Genomic DNA, 23,665 nt, shown 5'->3' on the forward strand with positions numbered 1-23,665 from the left:
GGGCGAGTGCATTCACACCAGGGAAATAGCAAATGAGGCAGATCAGCTGTACCCTCCCTCTCTTCCCTCAGACAACCAGTTTACCAGCTGGGGATGAGGGCAGGGAGAAGGTGGTGCTGGGGGCATTTGCCTTGAGAAGTCCAGTGGAGGTGACAGGAAGACAAACGTGGAGGTCTCAGATGTGAGAGATACTAGCAGATGGTTTTAGGAGGTTTTGAAGATGGTTGGAAAATGCTGGGACTCTAAGAGACAGTTTTTTCAAACAGTTGGAGTTTCACTGTAACAGAGACTGTTATTTGCCTCCCAGTACCCACTCTCCTTCTCCTTTAGCATCAAAATCCTGGGTTGTCCAGAAAGGTTGTCCAGGAGGCTACATTTTCAGGCTTCCCTTTCAGCTAGAGGTGATCAATGAGATATAAATTACTGGTAGGATTTCTGGGCAATCTCCTCAGAGTTGACTTGGTTAGGAGGAGTGTTTTCTTCTTCCTTTTAACTGGAACACAGATGCGGTAGCTGGTGCACCAGCATCCATATTGGGCCATGGAAGATAAAAACCATGGACTAAGGATGATGTGGCAGAGAGGAGGAGCCTAAGTCCTTGATAACAAAATGGAGCTGCTGTGCCTGCCTGTCCAGCTCCAGATTTCTTTCTTTTTTTATTTTAATTTTTTTAAATGCTTATTTTTGAGACAGAGGGAGACAGAGCACAAGTGGGGGAGGGGCGGAGAGAGAGGGAGACACAGAATCTGAAACAGGCTCCGGGCTCTGAGCTGTCAGCACAGAGCCCAACACAGGGGATGAACTCACAAACCGTGAGATCATGACCTGACCCGAAGTCAGGGGCTTAACTGACTGAACCTCCCAGGCGCCCCAAGATTTCTTTCAATGACCTTTCTGAGAGAATAAATCCCTAATTTGTTGAAGCATCGGTTGTCAGTATAAGGAAGTCAGAAATAATTTGTAAATGATACATTGATATTTCCATTTCACATTAGGAAAAAGAAATAAAGTTCTAAGTTGTTTTGGCAGCTGAGGTACAAATGTTCCCTCCCTTCCTTCCTCTCTTCCTTCCTTCCTGATAAAAGCAACATGTCCTCCTTATTTATCAGAAAGCCAAGTGTATCAAGCAAGAGCCAAGTTCATTGTCAAGACGTGAGGAGCCCCACTGGGGCACCTATTTATCCATCTAGTTTGGTTTTTCAGATTTCCAGTGCTGGGCTCTGGGAGCTGACTGGTGGTTTCCCTTATCTGGGAAAGGCCTGGGTCTGCATTTCTGCCCTTAGTATCAAGCAGGCAGGTGTGAGATTCACTCTGAATTGGTGGAAAAACAGAGTAGCTTTGGAACCAGGGTGTGGTGGAGATGGGTCCAATCCAGTGACCAGAATTTAGCCCGGTGCTCTTATTCCTTGGCCCCACTTGTCCCCACCTAGAAAAACCATGCGCTGGGGGCATTTCAGACTGGCCTAGAACACTCTTCTCCAAAAGACGACTTCTTCCTCACCCTTTAAGGCTTGGCTCCCTTGTCACTTCCCCTGGGAAAGTCCCTGCTCTTTCTCCCTCGTCATGCAGTGTCAGATTATTACCCTAGGTAGTGATTTTTTGCTTATGTGTCTTTCCGCCTCATGAGTCTGAGCACTCCAGGAGGGGGCAGATAGGAAGCCCAACACAACCGTGTATCTTCTGTGCCTGGCTGGTCCGCCTAGAGTGTTCAGGAAATTAGGTGGAGTGAACGAAATCCCACTGACGATTCACTTGTTTGTACTTCATCTAGTAGGTTCTTCACCCCAAATTTGAGGAATGGTCCACATTGTGCCATTCTTGTTCCTGGGGGACGTAACATGATCAGACCTGTGGTATCTAATGAGAAAGTTGAACTTTATCCAAGAGGCCATGAGATTTGCCATAAGCAGGAAGGAGCGGGAAGGAGCTCAAAGGAGCTCATGTCCTTTATGGAGTCTTCGCTGATTCCATTCAGTTCCTGCACCGGCTTCAGTTACTGTATTTGCCTCGCTCTCTTGGGCCTCGCTCGTGTGATCTGCTCCAGGGCAGCTTCCAGATAGCAGCAATCAGCGATGTGGCACCCCCATTTTCTAGAGGGAGAAACAGAGCACAGGGAGCAGAAAATAGCTTGCGTAAGAGTAAGAGAGCAGTGAGCTAGACCTAGAACTCAGGCTCTCTCTCTCTCTCTCTTTTTAAGTTTACTTATTTATTTATCTATTTAAGTCAGCTCAACACCCAAGATGGGGCTCGAACCCACGACCCCAAGATCAAGCGTCGCACACTCTTCCCGAATGAGCCAGCCGGGTGCCCCAGGCAGCCCATGCTCTTAACCACCGTACTCAACATCCCGCATTCACTACACTTGGAAATAGTACTTGCTTCACAGAGTTGAAAAGATATGGCAGGCACAACAGCTGCCACACCAAAAGCATTCAGTCAATGTTGGCTGTCCCTACTCCTTACTCTCCTTTTGCAAGCACTCAGTTGAATAGTTTTGAGTGTTAATAAGCGTGAACGAGGTTACTGGGAAAGAGACAGGCACACACGTGAGCATGCATCCACAGAGACACGTGCCTGCACATACCAGAGAGACCAAATGTGAAGTGTGGCCATCACGAAGCTCCAGGACACCAGGAGAGATCGGGCGGCTCCTCAGAGACAGGGCAGGCAGCCAGCAGAATTGAAAGCGTCTTGAATGTCTCCGTGCTAATTCCAGGAGCACGCACGGCCAGGGAATCCCGGCGAATGGGAGGAACGGTGGTCAGGGCCGCCTTGCATGATTGTGCCATCTGTGTCCTACACAAGGATATTAGGGGGTGGGGGAGAGTGGGGGCCAATATCCTGTCTGCGCTGCATTTGCTATGCATACTGTGCACCTGAAAGGCTGCGTCCACCCCACCCTATTCTCATGTATCTGCCAAGAGGAGTAACTTTTCTAAAACCCACAAAGATGCTGTATGAGCTGGTAACGGCAATAAGAGCCCAAGAGACCTAAGTGATCCCAGGCAGAAGACAGAGCCTTAGGGAGAGCATCCACACTTGGGGTTAGGCAGCAGTCAAAAAGGCTGGTGGTTAGGGGACAGAGCCCCAGGAGTCCATTTACTCGAATGACTGTTAAGTGCCTACTGTGTGCTGGGCACCATGCTGAAGAAGGTGGACCTGGACTGCGCTTTCAGGGAGCTTACAGGTCCGTGGAGGAGTCAGACGTCAAACAAGGAGACTAATATATAATGTGAGATAGTGCTTCGTGTCCTAACGGAAGGCAGACAGAATGAGAGAGTGGCAGGGGAGAGGGAGGGTAATTCTACCCACAACAGAGAAGGGGATGTTGGGAAGGAGCCCGTGGCGATGTCTGGAAGATCAGCCCTTTAAGAGGAATAAGCTGGTGTTGGGAGTTCAGGATAAGATCCAAGTAACAGATAGTAAATGGTCAGAACCAAAGAAAGGCAACCTAGGGAGGACTGAGTTCTACCCAAAGGGTTGTGAGAAAGTGGTACCGTGACCCTTGCACAACCCCAGGGGGCATCATTCATAATACGAGGAAGCTATGAGTAGGAAGGATGTTGCGACTCAAATGGAGGAGGCCTGTCCTGCCTGTGCCCCGCTTTCCTCCCAGGAGACTGAATGTTTGAGTAGACAAAAGCCAGGCCAAATAGGACAATGGAACTCTGAGCCGCCACTTCTGTAGCAAAACGATCAGGACTTGGTCCATGACGGCCCGCACTCCTACTTTTCTGTCTGGGCTTCCAACTCAGAACCAACCAGAAGAAAATCAAATATCTCTGCAAACCTGTTACATCGGTTGCCCCACTTCTAGTTAGCTAGCCTGCCTCCAGCTTCCCCATGCTGACAGCCTCCAGTCGGGGCACACCCGGGGCCTTCCCAAAGCAGGACCCCTTGCTCTGCAAGCTCTGTGTCCGTAGGCTCTATTCTCTTTTGGGAGGGTCTTCTTGGATTGCAAGACTCCCTTCATGCTTGAGTGGGAGGCAGATACGGGGCAAATCGTGAGCACTCGCATGGAATGAGCCTGGTGTTCTAGAATTGCCACATACCCTGGACTGTTAGAAGCATGCACACACACACACACACACACACACACACACACACACACCCAGAGGCGGCTTTTTGGTCTTAGACTGAACAAACTTCATGTACTTAAACTACTAATTTGGAACTTGTGCAAGTCTGCCCTGGAGCACCCCGGGCAAAAGGGTACATTTGCACTGGATTAAAAATCAGAGTTTGCCGAGCAGATGCATGTACACCAGATTTCACTCATTTCAACTGGGATTTTTGAGGTACTTTAGCCTCCTTCATTTGCATACAATGATTGATATGCTAATTACAGTAGACTCTGACCTATTCATTAGTACTTACAGCATACTTACTCCCAGCGGCCTGGGAATGCTTATGACGGAGAGGAATCAGGCTGCATTGGGGCCCACAGAATTCAGAATTTTTGTCCGCTTTGACCAGACTCCCACCCCCAATAGGGATAAAAAAGCCAGACTTACTCTTTCTTGGGTGTTTCCTTTGTGTCCCCAGGGTAAGTCTTTCCCTTTGGATACAGCTTTGGCCACCACGTGGTGCAGGATCACGGGACACCAAACACTCGTGGATGGGGAAGGTATAAGGGCAGTTCATTAATGTCCACATACAGCCGATCCATCCTTCGTCTGGTCACTGGAGGTTCGGGGCCCCAGCTTCTGGGTGGTGGCAGCTCTCAGGACTGGCTCCTTGGTACCACTGGGTCTCATTTGATCTCCTTTAAGATGCTTGGGACAGGAAGATGGGCCAAGACTCAGAACTAAGATCTTAGGCTTTGTGTCCTCCAGCCTTGTAAATCAGACTCTCATTTCCAGGAAACGTGCACCAGGCCTGACAGAACGAAGGCCAAGTGGCTTCTGGAGGTTCAGCGATCCTTCTCAGCTTACCTGTGAGTAACTCTGCAGCTATCTGGGAATCGTGTCCCAGAAGTATAGTGCTCTGGAGCATTCCTGCCCATGTCCCCAGGCCTCCAACATCCATCCACCCACTCACACTTTCATCCATCAAACATTTGCTGTGTGCTATATGTTGGCAAGATACAACCTTGACCCTCGAGAAGCCATGGTGCACGGTGGGGCATTTCTACAAATAACACTAATCTAGTGTGATAAAAGCTGTAATTGAGACGTGTGCAAACTACCAAGTGAACACAGAAGAGTGAGCAGATAACTTGGTTGGGGAAGGCTTCACGGATATCAAGCAGGTGACACTTGAGTGAAGTCTTATGGAAGCTTCCATTAGCTGGAGACATGGGGTAGGGATAGAGGTTAGGGAGAGGAAGTATTCCAGGCAAAGGCTTAAGAGAGCTAAGAAAGACTGAAGAGAGTTAAGAAAAGGCACGGAGTTCTGAGAGTTGGAACAGAGCGAGAGGGTAGAGAAGGGGATGATGCAGAAACTATAGTTGGGGTTGTCTTGGGCCCCATGCTGGAGGATTTGAGCTTTATTCTGAGGTCCCAGTACACACCCAAGGCAGGGTTGGGAACTCACACGCCAACAGGGGCCAGGCAGAGCATGTCCATCAGTGAGGTGGGCCACGTGGGGACTGAAGCCTGGGGAGCACAGGCTTCATCCAAAGGCAGCAACCGACTGTTGCCAAGTTCCCGTTAAAAAATAAATGGGAATCCCTATTTTTATATGAACACTCCCAAGTTTCAAATGTTGGAGATTGTTCCAAAATATCATGCTGGCCAAGTAAAAACATCTGACATCCCATCAGTCCCTGGGCTTCTAGTTTGGCACTTCAGATATAAAGCTTAGGCAGAGAGCTGACAGACTTCGGTTTCAGAAAGAGACTGTCTGCACAGGTCTCCACATGATGCTTCTGCAGCAGCCTCTGCCAGCAAGAAGCTCCTCTCCCCATTCCCCATCTTCACGCCCTTGCTTCGTGTCCACGTGGTTTGTGCATCCCTCGCTGCCCTCCCGGAGCGTGCCCGCCCCCCGCCCCTCTCCGGGACCCTCCTCAGCACTGACCCCTCGTCTCACACAGGAGGAGCCGAATGAATGAGCTGTGCTCCAGGCCTGGCTTACAGAGAAGAGCCCAGCATTAAGGACACGAGAGAGCCATATTTATTTCACATGGACAAGCATGATTCCTTCGCATGCTGAACATGAAAGCTCGCGTGAGGCAAGTACCCGTAACAGCAGAATTAATGTGCTTTTGTCCATGGGGAGCAGGGTGGGTCACAAAGTGGTTTTTCAAAGACAGTTACCCTTCAAGCAGAGTGGAGACCACAGGCTTTGAAATCTCTGGTTTATTTCGTCATCAGAGGGTCTGTCTCCTAGGAGTGGCCAGGGAGTGCTTCGGGCTCTGCAATGTCTCGATGAGCGGCTAAGGTCAGGAGGAAGAGGATGGTCTCCTATCCCACCCCCCAGGGAGGCTAGGGAGAGTGAAGCTCAGAGGGGAGGTACATGCCACTCGGAATTAGCAAGCCCCCTCCGGGGTGGACAGTGACAGGGGCAGACTGCTGTGTCTGCAGCAACAGAACCATCACCACTTACAGGATCTATCATAATCAGAAGATCTGCTCTTAAAGCAGTTTCCCAAGGCCTCTCGTGGGCGGAAGGGAAATGATTCAAAATGGACTGGCCATGCCAGAAGCAGGTCAGCTTTGCCTAGACAGACTGGGGAAGAGCTAGTGGCAGGGACCCCCCCGGTCTCGTGGCCTTAGCTGGGCTTCCCAGTTCCAGGATGATGGAACCCGAGCTGGGAGAGGGGGCTGGAGCGTGGGTCTGCCGGGGGCCGAGGCTCACAGGCTGGACGGGCAAACCCCACGGAGGAGACGAGGAGGAGCCCTTGCGTGTCGGTGGCTCACTCCCACCTGAAGTCCTGTCCAACAGTTTCATAAAATTTAATATTATAAGGTCTATAAAATTCCCGCAGCTGGTCTATCACTTCAGGGTCGATCTGTACATGAGTTCTGCCTTTCGATTTGCCCAGGCACCGGGGCAGGAGGCTCGATTCTGTTTTTCTCAAGCAAGGGAAGCCTTTGGTCTTGTTGAAGTAGAAGTGCTTGTCCGTGATGAACCTCTTGATGCCCAGAAAGTCCTGGACCCGGCCCATCTCGCCGGCCGGGTCGGTGATGAGGCGCTCGCCGCTGACGAAGTGGATCTGAGCCAGGGGGAAGTACCGCAGCCAGCTCTCCAGGTGCAGCACATACATGCCGATGCGGATGGCGTTCCACGACACGTCCACCTGGCCCAGCGTGCGGTTGCGGAACGAGAGGCCCTCGAAGGTGGGGATGTCCGGCTTCTTGGAGAGCGTCTGCGTGTAATCCGAGATGGCGCGGGTCACCGGGTTCCGCACGACCACGATCAGCTTGGTGTCTCGGGACATGTTGAAGATGCGTCGGGGGGCCTCCTGGGTGACGAAGTAGCTGGGCGTCTTCTCCAGAGTGATCTGGCTCTCGAGGGTCCGGGGCATCAGGCTCCTGTGGGGCAGAAGCAGCGCAGGGTCAGATCATTTCCCTACACCCTGCTCCCTAGTGGAGCCCCCCCCCCCCCCGCCCCCCGACCTCGGTGACATTGGAGGTCCGCCTGCATTCACCTGGTAAGGAACCCACTTTAAGAACTAGTCTTTCAGCAGGCTTGACGTTTACAATAGTATACCACGGCCTATAATCGCTACGCTGTATTAGATCTCCAGTGAGGGACCCACTTCAACTCATGCTGGTTGTTTAAAAAACTCTTTAACAGGTTTGCTTTCAGAGAGGAAACAACCTAAATGTTCATCAGTATGGGTTAAATAAATGATAGAACAGCCAGTTAATAGAATCAGGTGGATCTGTGTGTACAAATAGGGAATGAGTTCCAAGGTACGGTGTTAAATAGGCAAGATATAGCACATTCACCTCAGGAAGGATACACAGGAAACAATAAAAACGGTTGTTTCTGGGGGGAGTCTTGAGGTGGGGGCAGAGTGAGAAGGTCAGGGATAAGTGTTTTTTTTTTTTTTTTTTTAAGTAGGCTTCACCCCAGTGGAAAGCCCAGTATAGGGCTTGAACTCATGACCCTGAGATCAAGATCTAACCTGAGATCAAGAGGTGGACACCTGACTGACTGAGTCCCCAGGTGCCAAGAATTACTTTTTGTCTAAAAAGCAATTTTTATTTTTTGTATTTGTATTTTATGCTACTTGAAAATTTTAATGTCGTTTATTACATATTCAAAAATATATTTAGTAGGAAGCTACTAAATATTATTCCGGTGAAAGATAGTTCTCCAAATACATTAAGAAAACCTTTTTGGGGCAAGTCTTGTATGAATAACAAGTGTTTTAGAAATGCCTTCTGAGGTCTTTTTCTGCTGGAACACATCTGAAATACGTCCTCGGTATAAGCCTGAAATAGCACGCAACTCCAGTCCTGTCGTGCCCTCAGCAGGAAGTCAGGTGATGCAACCTCTTGCTCCCTTACTTTTTAATTTCCTGGTTGTGCTTAAGACTTTAAGGGACGATGGTGGGAAGCTCTGAAGTCTCCTTCCCAGATGTGTCTCCTTCAAGCCTTGCTGGAGGGGAACACCCTTGGCTCCCAGTTTCTACTTCTTTCTGAAGGTCGTGTTTTGCACATTAGACCACCCAAAGAATTTTTTTTAAAAAATGCAGATGTCTGGGACCCGTCTTAGATGAACTAATGAGAAATTTATGGGTGGGTACTTTTCAAAAGCTCTTCAGATAGTTCCAGTGTGGAGGCAGAGTTGAGAACCACCACATCTTTTCCCCACCGTGACTCACCAACCCCCAAAGCATTCATCGTCTTCACCTTCCTCTGGCGCACACATTCCTAGTTCCCGGTCTTCTTCCCAGGTCCCATCATCGTCTCCATCCAATCACCCAGCTTCACAGTTCTTTAACCCAAGTCTCCATTTTTCTCCTTCCGTTTGGCAGCTCCTCCTCATGGCCATACCTTGGGTCTCGTCATTGGAATTGACCTAGTTCTGAAATGGTTCTCTCTGAAATGCCCCTCTAGTACCATGGGATGGGCCAAATGGTGACCCTCTGAAAGACATGTCCACTCAGAACCTCCGAATGTGACCTTATTTTTGGAAAAAGAGTCTTTGCAGATAGAAGTTAGTTAAGGATCTCGAGATGAGGCCATCCTGAATCCGGTGGGCCCTAATCCAACGAGCAGTAAGTAGCCTTACAAGAGACAAGCAGGGGTGAAGAGAGAAGGTAACGTAAAGATGAAAGCAGAGTGCGGAGTGATATACGTACAAGCTGAGAAATGCCAAGGATTCTGGCAACCACCACAAGCTAGTCGTTTGAAACCACCCTGTCTGTGGTCATGTGTTATGGCAGCCACAGGAAACTAATACAGGCTATACCCTTATTTCTTCCTACCTTTATTTAACACAGTCTCAAACTCACTATACCTGATCTTGAAATTCATCTGACTCTCTCTGATTTCATGTTCCTCCATGCCTGCTCTGGGCCCATGAATAACTTGCAATAGCGTCACGGTCATGAGCATCCTCCTCCTCGTCCGCTTCCTTGTACTGTGTGTTCTCCCATCGCTAGCAATGTGTCCTTCCAACCTTTCATTCTCTCCCATTCTGTCCTGGGGATGACAAACAGCAGCAAAGGAAACCAGTGACCCTGACAACTGGATCCTTGATACGCTTATGAATTCTAGCTTCAGTTGAACTCTCAAACACTGCTCATTTTTTACATTTACCTCTCAAGTTCGTCAAAGTGCTCCACCTTCTCACCATGAGCTCCCAACTCTACCCCTGTTCCTCCGCATCAACACACAGCTAGTCTCCACCACTTACACATCAGCTCCTTCAACCTTCCTCTCGTCCACCTTCAGACTGTTATCTGCACCCATCCTGTGCCCCTCCCGCTGGTCTTGGAGGACAAGGCGGCCTCCCCTGTCCACCCGTGCTCCTAGATCCTTGCCCCTGGTGCTTTCCCTGCAAACCTGCACATTACCCCCTGGAACCTTCAAATTAACCGGGTACCTGACGGGCTGACACAACTGGTATCTCGTTTCCAGGCTCAGGGTCCGTAACGGACCCTTGTGAGTTGGAAGTTTGAGATTTATCAACAGGGAGTAGGCCATTCGTTTTTAACAATAGGATATCGTCATTAGCAAACAATCACAGGTACACATGACTAGAATTCTTTGGCTGGATTTTCTTAGAAACGTGGCTGTATTATATTATGACCTGACCCACACTGTAAATAGGGGTTGGCCTTAAGGACAAGAGCAGATGACATTATATAGATGTGACTGCATTTATTTGTAAAACTTTTGAAAAATATTTATTTTTGAGAGAGAGCGTGAGGAGAAGAGGGCAGATAGGGAGACACAGAATCTGAAGCAGGCTCCGGACTCTGAGCTGACAGCACAGAGCCTGATGCGGGGCTTGAACTCACGAACCGTGAGATCATGACCTGAGCTGAAGTGGAACGCTCAACTGACTGAGCCACCCAGGTGCCCCGTGATGGTGCATTTAAAGTTAAGGACTTTCCAGGGGCACCTGGGTGGCTCAGTCAGTTAAATGTCCGACTTCGGCTCACGGTTCGTGAGTTCAAGCCCCGCATCGGGCTCTGTGCTGTCAGCTCAGAGTCTGGAGCCTGCTTCAGATTCTGTGTCTCCCTCTCTCTCTGACCCTCCCCTGCTCTCTCTCTCTCTCAAAAATAAATATTAAGGACTTTCCAAACCCTATGGGGGTTATTGGTATAAAGGTTTTCTGCAACACCAAAAAGTTGACCTGACAAGCTACTAAACAGATTTCTTTGCATTACCCTTTAAGACACTAAAGGATACCCGAGAGAGGAAGCACAGGCACGGCATTTCCCAAGCTTATCTAAGGATACTTTTGCCAGGAACACCAGCGACTGTCTCTCTCTGTTACCAGTTTGGGAAATTCTGCCCAATTCCAGTGATCTCCGGAGAACCACATCATTCCCCCAGCTGTCCCCCAAACAGAAGCTCCACCTTGCCAATTCCTCACTGGCATATCGGCTGCAAAACCGAGTTACAAATACTAAGGAGGCACTCACACCAGACTGTAAATGGGATCGCGCAGCCCTGATCACACCACGAGTCGCACGGCTCCTGTGCACTGCCATTTTCTCCATCCCTTACCTGTTTCTCCTGGGGTCGCTAGCGTCGAGTGCGGGGGGCCTGTGTGAGCATAATATGCAAGAGACTCTACATGCCTCATTGCTGTTTGCACAGGCAGGTGTTGGGGGGCATCAGACTTTTCCTAGAGGCTCATTTTTCTTCCTCATGTCATCGTGTAAATTTTGCTTACCTGTTTCCGGCCCCTAAAATCAGCTGAACTTTTCTCTCTCAGCTTCGGCCTCCTTTCTTTACACTGTGGCTCTGCAAAAGTGACTGGAAGAACTAACACTCGCAGTCTGGACTCACTCACCTCCCATCTGTTATTTTAACCTGCTCAGCGGCAATTTTCCTACATCTGGCAACAGCCCCCAGATTTCTCTTGGAGGAACTACCCCTCCTGCTTTGGATTAAAATCTTGGCAGGCCCGGGGGTGGGTGCGTGACTGGAGTTAAGACGATCAGTGCCAATTGTGTCATGAAGACTAAACACGTATCTTTCGGACTGGAAACCGTTGGGCTGAATCCTCCAACCAGGCACGGGAGCCTGGAAGCCTCCTCACCGGCCTCTGCTTCCAAGTCCCTGTGGCCGTCTTCACGCTCACCCCGTCCGAGACCTGGTTCTTCCGCTTTCTTCTGTGCCCTGTGAGTCCCTACGTGTCCTTCCGATAAAGGATTACTAGTTGAAGTCAGTGAGAGTTGGTTTCTGGTGCTGGCGCCCTGAGAATGCAAATCTTATCTTTTACAACCCGGCTTCCTCTCTGTGGAGGCCACGCTCCCCTAAACTCCATGAGGGCAGGGAGCCATTCTGGATCTTCCCAAGGGTCTAACTCGCACTCCCCCCACTCCCCGTGATCTCCCAGGCCAACCTCATTCCTCCCCCCGCCTTTAACCACCACTGAGGAGCTGCTGACTCACAGGTCTGTAACTGCCGATCCAACTCGCCCATGCTCCCTGGGACGCCCTACCCTCTGCAGACTGGACACCTCACCTCAGCAACGGAACTCCCCATTTTCCTCCCCAAACTCACTTCTCTCTTTTGCCTGTCGTTGCAGATGATGTCGCCGTGAATCCACTCACAAAGCAGAAAACCTTCACAGTCATTCTTGACTCCTTCTCGCATCTAATGTTCTTTGTTCCGGAAAGTTCTCAAGTAGGCCCTGCCTCTCCCAGCCCGCTCACACAGCCTCAGGCTCTTGTCATATATTTCTGCCTGACCTCCAGGCTTCCGCTCTCTCTTCCCTTTCGGTCTGTTCTGCATCTTGTGTCCACCAGGGAAATCTCTCTAAAGCAAATCCAATCTTATCAATGACCAACTCTTCTTTTGAATAAAGCCCGTATTCCTTGACTTGGTACTTAAGGCCACTGCCTTGCCTTTCTAGAATTAATCTCTTGCCACGTCCTGGTAACCCAATGCTCATGTCATGCTGAATACAAGATCCACTCCTCAGAGCACGCCATGTGCTTTTGCAACTTGCTGAGTTTTTTGTTTTTAAGACTCTGGATCATCTTTCTTTGTCTCTCTCACTCTAGTGAACACTGACTCATCTCTCCAAGTCCGAACCAAAAGTCACACCCTGTGTGAACCCTTTCTTGTAATTTCATGACATTTGGTGCATCCAACTGCCAGCACCCTCATCCCATTGTGCAGAACTTAGCAGATATGCATTCACTTATATCACCACATTGTCAGCAACTTGGGCATGTTTCTCATTTGTTTTTGCCTTCCTAGCACAATACCCAGCAAACCACAGGTGCTCAGTAAATGGGGCAAAGATCCAGTGTCAAAGGCAAGTGCCTATTGAGAGGTCATCTTGAGTCCTCACAAGTTACCAGTGTTAGTTCAGGAAGCACAGCCTTTTCTGGGCATTCTGGCCTTGGGCAGAGGACGGTTTCAGGAGACAGTCCTGGGGAGGGGGGATCACGGTGCCATTTTCAAGATTTTATCAAGGCCACAGGCACTCAGGCACAGAGACTGAGGGAGGTCCAGGCTCTGCTTCAACCTAACCTCCGTATCTAAGAAGGTGAAATGAGATGTAAGAAGGAACACATCTTGCGCCCTTTCTGGTTTGCTACCTACACCCCGTCCTTCGCCCCGGACTCCCACGGTGATGGGTGAGAATCCGGCTGTGGTCAGTCTGCAGTGAGGCTAGGGGCGTGGGGGGTAAAGTCATGCTGCCCACTGGGACCTCCTGCAGGGCTTTTGGAGATATTTAAACGGCCAGACCCCACACCAGACTATTTAAATCAGAAACTCTGGAAGTGGCCCTGGACTCCTGCAATTTGAAAGCCCTCCAGATGATCCCAGTGGCTCACCAGGGCCAAGAACCACTGTTGCTTTAGCCACTTAGCCTTGAATACAGTTGTTCATGAGTATTAACTGGGGTGCACATTACAGAAAAAAAGTCCCAGGCCCCTCCCCTGTACATTCTGATTCAGTGGGTTCCCCATGATTCTTACCATCAGAAAAGTTTGGGAAGCGCAGCCTTATTAAAATGGGCTCTCACAAGTAATGTGATTATGCTCATTACTCTCTAATATATGTTTACTTGTATGTTAGGCCTCTGCCCATCCCCGCCCCTAACCACTATTCTCTTGTAAGTTCTAAGAGAATCGGGTTGATGTCGGTCTTGTTCCCTACTCTCAGCACCAAGACTGGCAGGTGGTAGGGGGTACAGAAAAACAGAAAGTCAGGGCTTTAATCCGGGAAGAGTGAGGAAGAAGCCATTTGTAAGCGCCACTGGAGACGTGGGCCTCTTCCCCATGCAGACGAAGTCTGTACTCTTACCTACTTCCTGAGGGAAAATCACAGACTTCCTGAGGACCCTACCAAAGAAAAAGAAAAAAAACATCTAACTCTCTTGGCAGCTTGAGGCTGGAAAGGGTTTTTTTTTGTTTTGTTTTTTTTTTGTTGTTTTTTTTTTACACCTACCCCGTGGGGCAGAGACCACTCCACTGTCCACACAAGAGACATCCTATGCGTGTCCACACACGGGAGCCTCAGCAGGGCCTCCCTGGGAACTTGGAGTACGAGCACACCTCTGATCATTACCGAGAGGATTCTCTGGAAGATTTCATTTTCTACTAAATCTATGCACTCCATGTATGTGTTCTGGAAGCCTGGCTGCCTGGGGGACTTGGGTGATTTATTAGCTCCTAACTGGGCAACAGGCCCCTTGAAAATCATTGCAGTCTCCAGGGGGATAATTAAGAGTGGAAGAGGAGGAAAAAGGCTTTATTGCAGGAAACCGGTTCTTAAAACAAAACCTGCCAACCCCCCGTGTGCTGAGCCCAGCGCAGGCACAGCACCTGTGGCCGTTTCTCCTCATCTGGTTGAGAAGAGAAATGACCACTTCCTTCCAGGTCCATGGCCCCGAATCCTCACTTAGGTGACCCTGGAGCAAAACATGAAGTCCCAGCTTGAACTCCATCAACCATTCTTCACTGCTCACAGGATAAAGGCCTTGACAGGATTTATGTGGCTCTTCTTAATCTGGCCCATGGCCACCTGGGCGGCCAGCGTGGTCTATTCAAGGCTCTCCCCACAAGACTCCACTTCGTGCTAAGGGACCTTTTAGACATCGTATCCTTTGGGCGATGTCCCCTGCAGCCTGTTGGGCGAAACTTCAGCTCTCAACTCATCACCTCCACCAGGGAGCCTTCCAGGCCCCCCTTCTTTTCCCCTTCCTGGAAGACTTAGGCATTTGCTACACTTGTGATTTTGTGGTGTATCCACTACGGATACATGATCTGTGTCTATCAGAGCCCTAGAGTGTAAGGTCATGAAAGGCAGGCATCATGACTGTCACGTCTCTACATCGACAATGCTTATCCTACACCTGGTATACACTCATGTATTCAAGCATTATTAGGCACCTACTGTATGCAAGAGATACAAAGATAAGCAAGCCTCTATCCTCTGGGAGTTAACACAGCCTTGTGGAAACAGGGGTGGGGGAGGGTCCTCATTTCCCAGTGGGAGGGCTCCCTACCTGAACTTGGCTCCCTAGGAGGGCTGTGGGGGAGGGGGCGCAGGGAGGAGGGTTTCTTTTCTCTGGCAAGAGGGCCTATGCCCGAACCCACTTTTTCCTATAGGCCATCAAGGTGCTGGGCAGTGGGCTTTCCCAGATAACTCCTGGGAGCAGCTGGCATCTCCTGTAAACAGCAGCCTGCCTGGTGTCCCAGTAGTGTGATTACCCCCCAACTCGCAGGGCTGTTCCCCCATAAGAAGAGAAGTTGATGGAGGTGTGGGGGCAAAGTCCCTTCCCTGGAGCATAAACCCAGTCTAGCCAGGCCCTGGCACATCTCTCAGTGTGACGGTCAGAAAACAGTAACCCCACACCTGCCTCTTCTATTGAGACCCTTGGTGTGCAAGTTTCCCCAGTAAAGCCTATTCTTTCTTCCACACCTCGTGCATTGGGGAATTTGTCCCGGGTCCTGCCATGTGACAGACCAGAAAAGGACCCTCCTTATGTGATACACAGAGATGTTCACGGGGCAGTGGGCTACTCTAGGGGCTGGTTGTGACTATGGGATTTGGAGTCAAAGAGCCCCGAGTTTGAGCCCTGTCCCTTGCTACCCACAGAAATGGGGGTACAGCTTATTTCTCCGAGCATATAATGTGCTCCAGGCTCATCCACGCTGTGACAAGTGGCAGGATTTCTTTCCTTTTATATGGTTGAAGGGAATAAGTCTGACACAGAAAGACAAATACCATATGATTCCCTATGTAGAACTTAGAGAACCAGAGAGTAGAACGGTGGATGCCAGGGGAGGAGGGAGGGTGCAAGGGGGAGACGTTAGTGAAAGGGTACACACTTCCAGTGAGAAGATGAATTAAGTCCCGGGGATCTAATTACAGCATGGTGACTCCAGTTAACAATACTCTATTGTACACTTGAAATTTGCCAAGAGAGTAGATCTTAAGTCTCAGTGCACAGACACACACATGCGTGCACACACGCTGGGCAACTACATGAGGTGATGGATATGTTAGTTAACTTGATTGTGGTAATCATTTCACAACATACACATACATTTGGTATCTTTTTAAAAAAATAAGGCAACAAGGGGCGCCTGGGTGGCTCAGTAAGTTAAGCCTCGGACTTTGGCTCAGGTCATGATCTCACAGTTCGTGAGTTCGAGACCCACAATGGGCTCTGTGCTGACAGCTCGGAGCTTGGAGTCTGCTTCAGATTCTGTGTCTCCTTCTCTCTCTGCCCCTTCCCCACTCACACTCTTTCTCTCAAAAATAAACATTAAAATACAAAAGAAGGCAACACACATTGGCTGTCCATATGGTCTGCTTATGACTTTTTCCTTCAGATTCACATGTTGAAGCCCTAACCCCAGCCCCCAATGTGATGGTCTCTGGAAGTGGGGCCTGTGGGAGGTAAGGAGGTCATGAGAGTGGAGTTCTCACAAATGGGCTTAGTGCTGTTATGAGGAGAGAAACAAGAAAGAGGATCTCTTCCCACTCCCATATGTAAGGATCCAGCAAGAAGGCGGCCGTCTGCAAACCAGAAAGAGAACTCTCACCAGGAACCAAATTGGCCGGCATTCTGATCTTGGACTTCTAGCCTTCATAATGGAGAGAAGTAAACAAATGCCTGTTGCTGAAGCCCCCCTACCCCTCCACGGTAGTGTTGTCACAGCAGCCCAAGCTGACAGAGACGCAGTCACTGACGCCCTGGACATAAGCTAGCGCCTGCTGCACAATGGCCGGGGGGCCCAAGCGGTTCTCGGCTCTACGGGAAAACTGCCTCCCTCTGTCTATACGTGAACTCCAAGAGGCCGCCACCCTCACTATTCCTGCTTGCAGGCAGAGGAAACTGGGGCACCAAGAACCAACGTCATCGCCAAAGCAACAGCAAGTTGCAGAATCTGGATTCAAGTGTGACTCTAACACTAGAAGAAAACGTGAGAACATAAAATTAATCTTGGCACAAGGACAGCCTTTCTAAGCATGAGACAAAAATCATGAAGCAAGAAGCTGAGAAGTTAGACCTCGTGAAAATGCAAGTCTCCGGGATGGGGGGAAAAACCCACCACAAATAAAATAGAAGGACAAGGACCCCCTGGCAAAATATTTGCAGCATGCGAGACAGGGAAACGATGGGATGACTTCATCTATATTGTTTCAAAGTTCTGGCAAATCAATCAGAAAAGGAGAACCAGCCGGTGGAAGAAAGGCCTACAGGTCACAAGAAGAGTTAATAATAAAAGAGCTCGAATTAAAATAAATACATGAAAAGATACTCTCCATCTCTCGCAATGCTAAATGCAAATTAAAACCATGATGAGGGGTACCTGGGTAGCTCAGTCGGTTGAGCCTCCGACTTTGGCTCAGGTCATGATCTCACGGCTGGTGGGTTCGAGCCCTGCATCGGGCTCTGTGCTGACAGCTCAGAGCCTGGAGCCTGCTTCTGATTCTGTGTCTCCCTCTCTCTCTGCCGCTCCCCCCCTCACGCTAGGTTTCTCTCTCTCTCTCAAAAATAAACATTAACAATTTTTCAAAAAAAACCATGATGAGATATTACTCACTTTTAACACTGGAAAAATATATTTTTAAAAAATGACTACAGTTACTGCTGGCAACGTGTTGAACTAACGAGTACTCTCCAATATCCATAGGCGTGTTAATGGGTGTGGTCTTCAGGAGGGCAAGTAGAGGATTGCCTTGCCAAATGCAAAACTCACCCTTTATTTTTTTAGGCTTATTTGAGAGAGTGAGCGCGCACGCACACGAGCAGGGTAGAGGGAGAGAGAAACCCAAGCAGGTTCCGAGCTGTCAACGCAGAGCCTGATGCAGCGCTTGAACCCTGAGCCGAAATCAAGAGTCGGATGATTAACAGACTGAGCCACCCAGGTGCCCTAAAATGCACCCTCCAATCCAGCAATTCCACTTCTGGAAATTTCCTTTACAGGTGGGTGAAGGCCTGTGTGCATGGATGTTTGCTGCAGCATCTGGGGCAGAGATGGGGAGACCTGACCAAAGACCCCTGCTCCTCCCCCCAGAGCAGAGCTGTTTCTAGAGGGCAGCTGCCCAGCCAAGGACCACATTTCCCAGCACCCAATGCATCTGTGAGGGGCGCTGCACCTGGTTCCTGCCGCGGACAGTGAGTAGAAATGCAGTGTGCGACCTTTAGCCAGGCTCTGTGCTGTGCTCACAAGGTAGATGCATCCCTCTCACTGTCCCTTCTGTCCACTAGCTGAGTGCGGGGAACTCCTGAGGTCCCAGAAGAGGGATGGACTGTAGTGCAGAATGGGACCTTATTTCCATCTTTCCCTTTCTGCTGCTCAGTGGGTTTTTCTTTGCCATAACCATGTGTTCTTTGTAGTTAAAAAAACCCCAAAACAACTAGCTAATTAAAAATGACGTTAAGAAGTCTCCATTGATACCATTTAGGAAGAAGATGGCCTGGATGGTAGCGGTTTCGTGCGGCAGGCGGGGGGGAAGGAAGCGTGTTTGGAGGAGCCGAGGTGTGGGTGGGAAGCAAGGCTGTGGGAGGCCCAGAATGTTCAGCTCCGCTCTCAAGAGGGAGGAAGTGTGGCCTGGGTGTCGGATGAATGGTTTTTGCTGCTGCGTGTATAGCTCGGTAAGTTTCCAGGCAACTGGACCTCAATTTCTCAGGGACCATGTGTGGCCAGCCTGGCCTGACCGTGGGGACACTATCAGGGCGCCTTCTGGGGGTAACTCCAGATCCCCACCTTCTTTCTCAGTCTGGGCTTGGCTCCTTCCCTACACTTAAGCCCACCTTCCCTTCTCCTTGGGGGTGGGTCCCTTCAATCAGTGCTTTTCATACTTTGATGTGCATCCTCTGAGCCACCCGGGGGTCTTGCTGGAATGCACGTTCCGATCGGGGAAGGCTAGGGAGGGGGCCTGAGATTCTGCATTGCTGACCGGCTCTGCACTGAGGCTGACCTGCTGGTCCGTGGACCACAGCGTGGGTAGCAAGGTCTTACAGGAGTCGTGGTGACACTGGCACAGAAGGCATCTCAGTGAACCTGTAATCAGTGAATCAGCTAATTCTTTTTCTATTGATTTAGTTTTTTAATTTAAAAATTAAAAAAATATATTTAATTTTGAGAAACAGAGTGAGAGAGCAGTGAGGGGTGGAGACAGAGGGGGACAGAGGATCTGAAGCAACTCCACAGGGACAGCACAGAGCCCGACGCGGGGCTCGAACTTACAAAACACAAGATCACCACCTGAGCCGAAGGCAGACGCTTAACCCACCGAGCCACCCAGGCGCCCCTACTTATTTAGTTTTCATTGAGATATAACCGGCATGTAACATTGTATCAGCTTCAAGCGTGCAACGTGACTCGCCACAGGTATACGTTGCAAAACGATCGCCGCAATGAGTCCACTTAACATCCATGACTAACACACTGACAAAAATTTCCCCCTGATGAGACCTTCTACGGTCTGATCTCTTAGCCAGCTCTCAGATATACAGTATTAACTGCAGTCACGTGCTGTAACATCCCAGTCTTTTTGATTTTTGAAAAGCTAATCATCTATCCCTTCACCAACCCCCCCCCCACCGCCACAGTCCTACGTATCTCCTTCTCTCCCCAAAGTTCTTGAAATAAAGCTCCACTTCGTCTCCTCACACTCGCCCCCAACTTGTCCCATCTGCCACCCACCCTGTGACCCCATGAGGCGGTGCTGAGTCCACCCCCAAGAGGCAATCCCAATTTTGTCCCGGTCTTGTCACATTTCTCTGTGATATCGGAGGCGCCCACTCCCTATTTCGTGAGAAACGTGGTTTTTTTCTTGGCTTCGGGAACACTCTTTTGGTCTCCTCCGAACGTATTTCAGTTCTTTTCCCTCGTCTTACCATTTGCCTCCTCGTGTCTCAGTCGATGACTCCAAGGACCACCAGCTGCCCAGGCCACCCCCACATCTGATCCAGTCTCCTCTGACACCGGCCCCAGGCGGCTCAGGACCACACAGCTTGCTCATCCAAGCTCACAGCTGCAGGGAGCAGATCCGCCCTTCCCTCGAGCGAGGCGCTAGCTTCCAGTCCCCCTTCTGAGCCAGCTCGCTCTCCTGTGACCCCGGCATCCAGGAAGCGGGACAGTACCTGGGGGCTATGCCAAGCGGTGCCAAGGCTACCAGTGATGGTACCGAGTGGTGGCTTAGGGGATCCTCACTCCCCTCGGTCTCTCAAAGACAATCTAGGTGAAAAGACACGGGGAGGGGAGCACCGCCCGCAACTCCGCTACGAGTGCCCGACCGCCCGACACAAAGGGGGCCTCGGCACAGCCGGCCGTTCCGCCCCGCTCCTCTGGCCCGGCCACTCGCCCGCTCTGCACAGCGGCTGCTCCCGACCTTTCCCGCTCCGTGCCAACCACCAAAGCCTGCCCTTTCCTGCCCCTCTCTGCAGACGAGCTTGCACATGCTCCACAGGGAACTAAAGAAGCCGTTAGGATGGCTTCGCTCTCCTGCTGCCAAACGCATGAGGTTTTCCACAGTGACCAGCCCCAGGTTGAGGCTGGAGGTGGTCTGCCCAGGGGCTTTCTGCTGCCCCTGTCCCCACCTCCACCTCCCAGTGTTCCCTGCCTGCTGTGTCCATGGGGCCTCCACCCTGCTCCACCTGTGCCCGGATCCATTTTAAGGACCTTTCAGCCCCTACCAGCTCTGAATGCTTCCCAGGCATCTGCAAACTCCCAACCAATGACTGGATGAGTCAGTGAGGTTTGTTTGTTTTTGTTTTTATTTTTTTTTAACACCACGCTTTATAATCTACCACTCCAGCGTCCCGGGGCTCCTAAGTTTGGCAGGAAGAGTTGCCAGCCTGCCCCACTTCCTGCGGCGTAACATTGCCCCCTCGTGGGAGGTGAGCCAACGGCAGCTGTTGGAGTGAACCCCCTGCTGCCTCTCGGCAAGTCCCTGTTGCTCCCCTGGGAGGAATCAGCCCCGGACAGGAGTCCTTTCCATTTTGTCTCCCACACGTGCAAGTGTCTCAGAATACATTAAGCTCCATGGCTGCAGAGGGTGACCTGGGGCTGGCTTTCTGATCATGAGGGGGGCAAGTAAAGAAAGCAGTGGGCAGAGCGGCTGTCAATCAGCTGCTCAAATATCATCCAGACCCCTGATGTGCCCAACGCCACATGTATGATTAGTGAGTCACCAGTACTTCTGCAGGGTCCGAGGCCTGCCCAAACCGTACCAACCCGGATTCTTGTCCAGGCTGTGGTGCTCAACGGTTCAGCCCTGCTTTTCAGATCTGGAAAGCACTCAGCATGCCCCACACGAGGCGCGGGCAGGCACTCCTAAAGCCCCAATCCTACCTCCTCCTCCCCTCAGCATCCGCCCGGGACACTTTCCCCTGGTCTTCCCATGGCTCAGTCCTTTTCATTCTCCCGTCTATGTTCAAATGTCTCCACTCCCTAAACCCCATGGTCTCTTTCCCGCAGAGCTCTAAGCAGAATCTGTAATCATCTTGCTTATCTGTTTGCATATCTAATGCCTTTTTCCCCAGCTGGCCTGCAAACCCCATTGGTAAAGGGTGGTGTCGTCCTTGGTGACTGTGGTATCTTTGGTCCTTGTCACCGTGCCATCCCATCACAGGCAGCCAGAAGAGAAGGACGCATGCTGATCGAATGGAGAACATGGGTAGGAATCAAAGCCCAAATCAAGAAGACCTAAACTCCTTAAGGAAATCTCAAGGATTTCTGTTCTAAAGAGCAGCTGGAGCTCTTGGGAAAAGGTTTCCCAAAGTGTAGTCACTTCTCACCTGTGGTGTGCAAGGGATTCGTGGGCGGAGTTTACATTTTTTTACAGGTACGTGTTTACTTTAACGTATGTTAGAAAACTGGAGGTAGGACATCACCTTTATTTCGCAGATTTCACTGCTGAGGATGAGGCTTAAATAGGAGCCTTATATGAGGATGAGGCGGAAAATGTGAACTGATCTAAAGACGAATGTTAAGTAAGTGACAGTACAGATGGCACATAAACATGAAAAAAAGCTCATCTTTCAATGACGAGAGTTTGGGAACCTCTGGCTCAATGCAATGTTGGCAGGGCCAAAGGGAATCCAAGCCAGGGTAATGTGGAGATATACTCAGTCGACAAATAATTATGGAGCACCTACTGTTTGCTAGCCACATGCCATTGTGCTGAGGCATGGCTCTAAGTAAAACAGGTGAAGCATGAAGCCTCTGGTCTGGTGGAAGAGATACGGACAAATAAATACAGAATTGCTACACGGGGTGAAGGAAAAGGAATTGAGTGGCTAGACATCTGAGCAGAAGGTCAACAGGTGAGCATAGGCTTGGATGAAAAGACACAGGATGGGAGGGAAAGACAACAGGTTAAGAAAAACTGGGTATGGGTGAGGTAAGATTGTCCTGCAGAGAAGCTAAAAATGCTTTAGTAAATGACACTTGGTAGCAGTCAAGAGCAGACCTAATGGGGGCACCTGGGTGGCTCAGTTGGTTAAGTGTCTGACCACAGATTTCGACTCAGGTCACGATCTCACAGGTTCGTGAGTTCCAGCCCCGCATCGGGTTCCTCGTGCTGACAGTGTGGAGCCTGCTTAGGATTCTCTCTCTCTGCCCCTCCTGTGCACACACTCTATCTTTTTCTCTCTCTCAAAATAAATAAATAAATAAACTAAAAAAAGAGGCTGGGGGGGAGCAGACCTAGTGACACAGAAAATAAAAATCAGAGCACACTTGAGCTTGATCTTGAGCTTCTCAAGGAAGGGTCCACAGGATTGAACTGATGCGGGAGAAGGCAACATGGAAGACAGAGTTGTCATAAGCAACACCCAGTCTGTGATGTTATGAAGAGGAAACCTGAAACAAACTGGACAGAGCAACAGGCTGAGGCTTCATTAAAGAGACATTTCTGGAGATAAAAGATGGCTATCCGGGCAGACCAAAAGCCCAGTTTAGTCTTAACGAGATAAAACCCACATCTAGGAAAGCACCCATCCACCCATCATCTATCTGTACAAACACACATCAGGCTAAACATTTTAAGTTACACAAAATTGCAAAAGTTCTTGAAGTATTATAGGTACCCAAAATGGATAAAGCAAACAAAATGGGTTTTTTTTTACAAATTCAAGCCAGACGAGGACCTTGCAGCAGCACTAAATGCTAGCAAAACACAGATTATCATCCAGAGAGTTTTTCAGGGGGAAAAAAATTGTGACTCTCAGTACTTGGCCAATTTGCTTGTGAAGGCAAAAGAAAAGCATTACAAGATGTGCAACAGCTTGAAAAGCATTCCACCTCGCTCTCCAGAAAGTTCCTTGAAATGAAAGCAATGACCTAAGTGGTGGCGGGAAAGAATTTGAGACTCGGGAGGTAGGGCATAAAAGGGCAATGATTGGGATCAAACAAGTGCGAATCCCAGATAACCAATAAATTTAGCTCCTGTTATCATGGTTTTTCTTTAAAAAATATAAACAATAATTTATACCTCCATAAAGTTAAAAATCAGTAGTCTGACAAATCAAATCCAATATCCCAGATTAAATTAACCAAGAAGTTGGTGACAGAGGAAGGAGTGGGGGCAGCAGAATGGAAGGG

At 49.8% G+C, this 23,665-nt stretch overlaps 1 protein-coding gene across 1 annotated transcript in view; it reads right to left on the reverse strand.

Moving 5' to 3' along the window:
- Positions 1 to 6,091: 6,091 nt before the first annotated feature.
- Positions 6,092 to 23,665, reverse strand: part of HS3ST2 (heparan sulfate-glucosamine 3-sulfotransferase 2) — a 94,506-nt gene continuing 76,932 nt past the window's right edge. Inside the window, exon 2 of the mRNA XM_045459853.1 lies at positions 6,092 to 7,475. Within this exon, the coding sequence (XP_045315809.1) occupies positions 6,857 to 7,475 (619 nt within the window). The 3' untranslated portion in view covers positions 6,092 to 6,856. The remainder of the gene's footprint in view (positions 7,476 to 23,665) is intronic.

Source organism: Leopardus geoffroyi, chromosome E3, assembly GCF_018350155.1.
Source record: "Leopardus geoffroyi isolate Oge1 chromosome E3, O.geoffroyi_Oge1_pat1.0, whole genome shotgun sequence".
NCBI classification, from domain to species: domain Eukaryota; kingdom Metazoa; phylum Chordata; class Mammalia; order Carnivora; family Felidae; genus Leopardus; species Leopardus geoffroyi.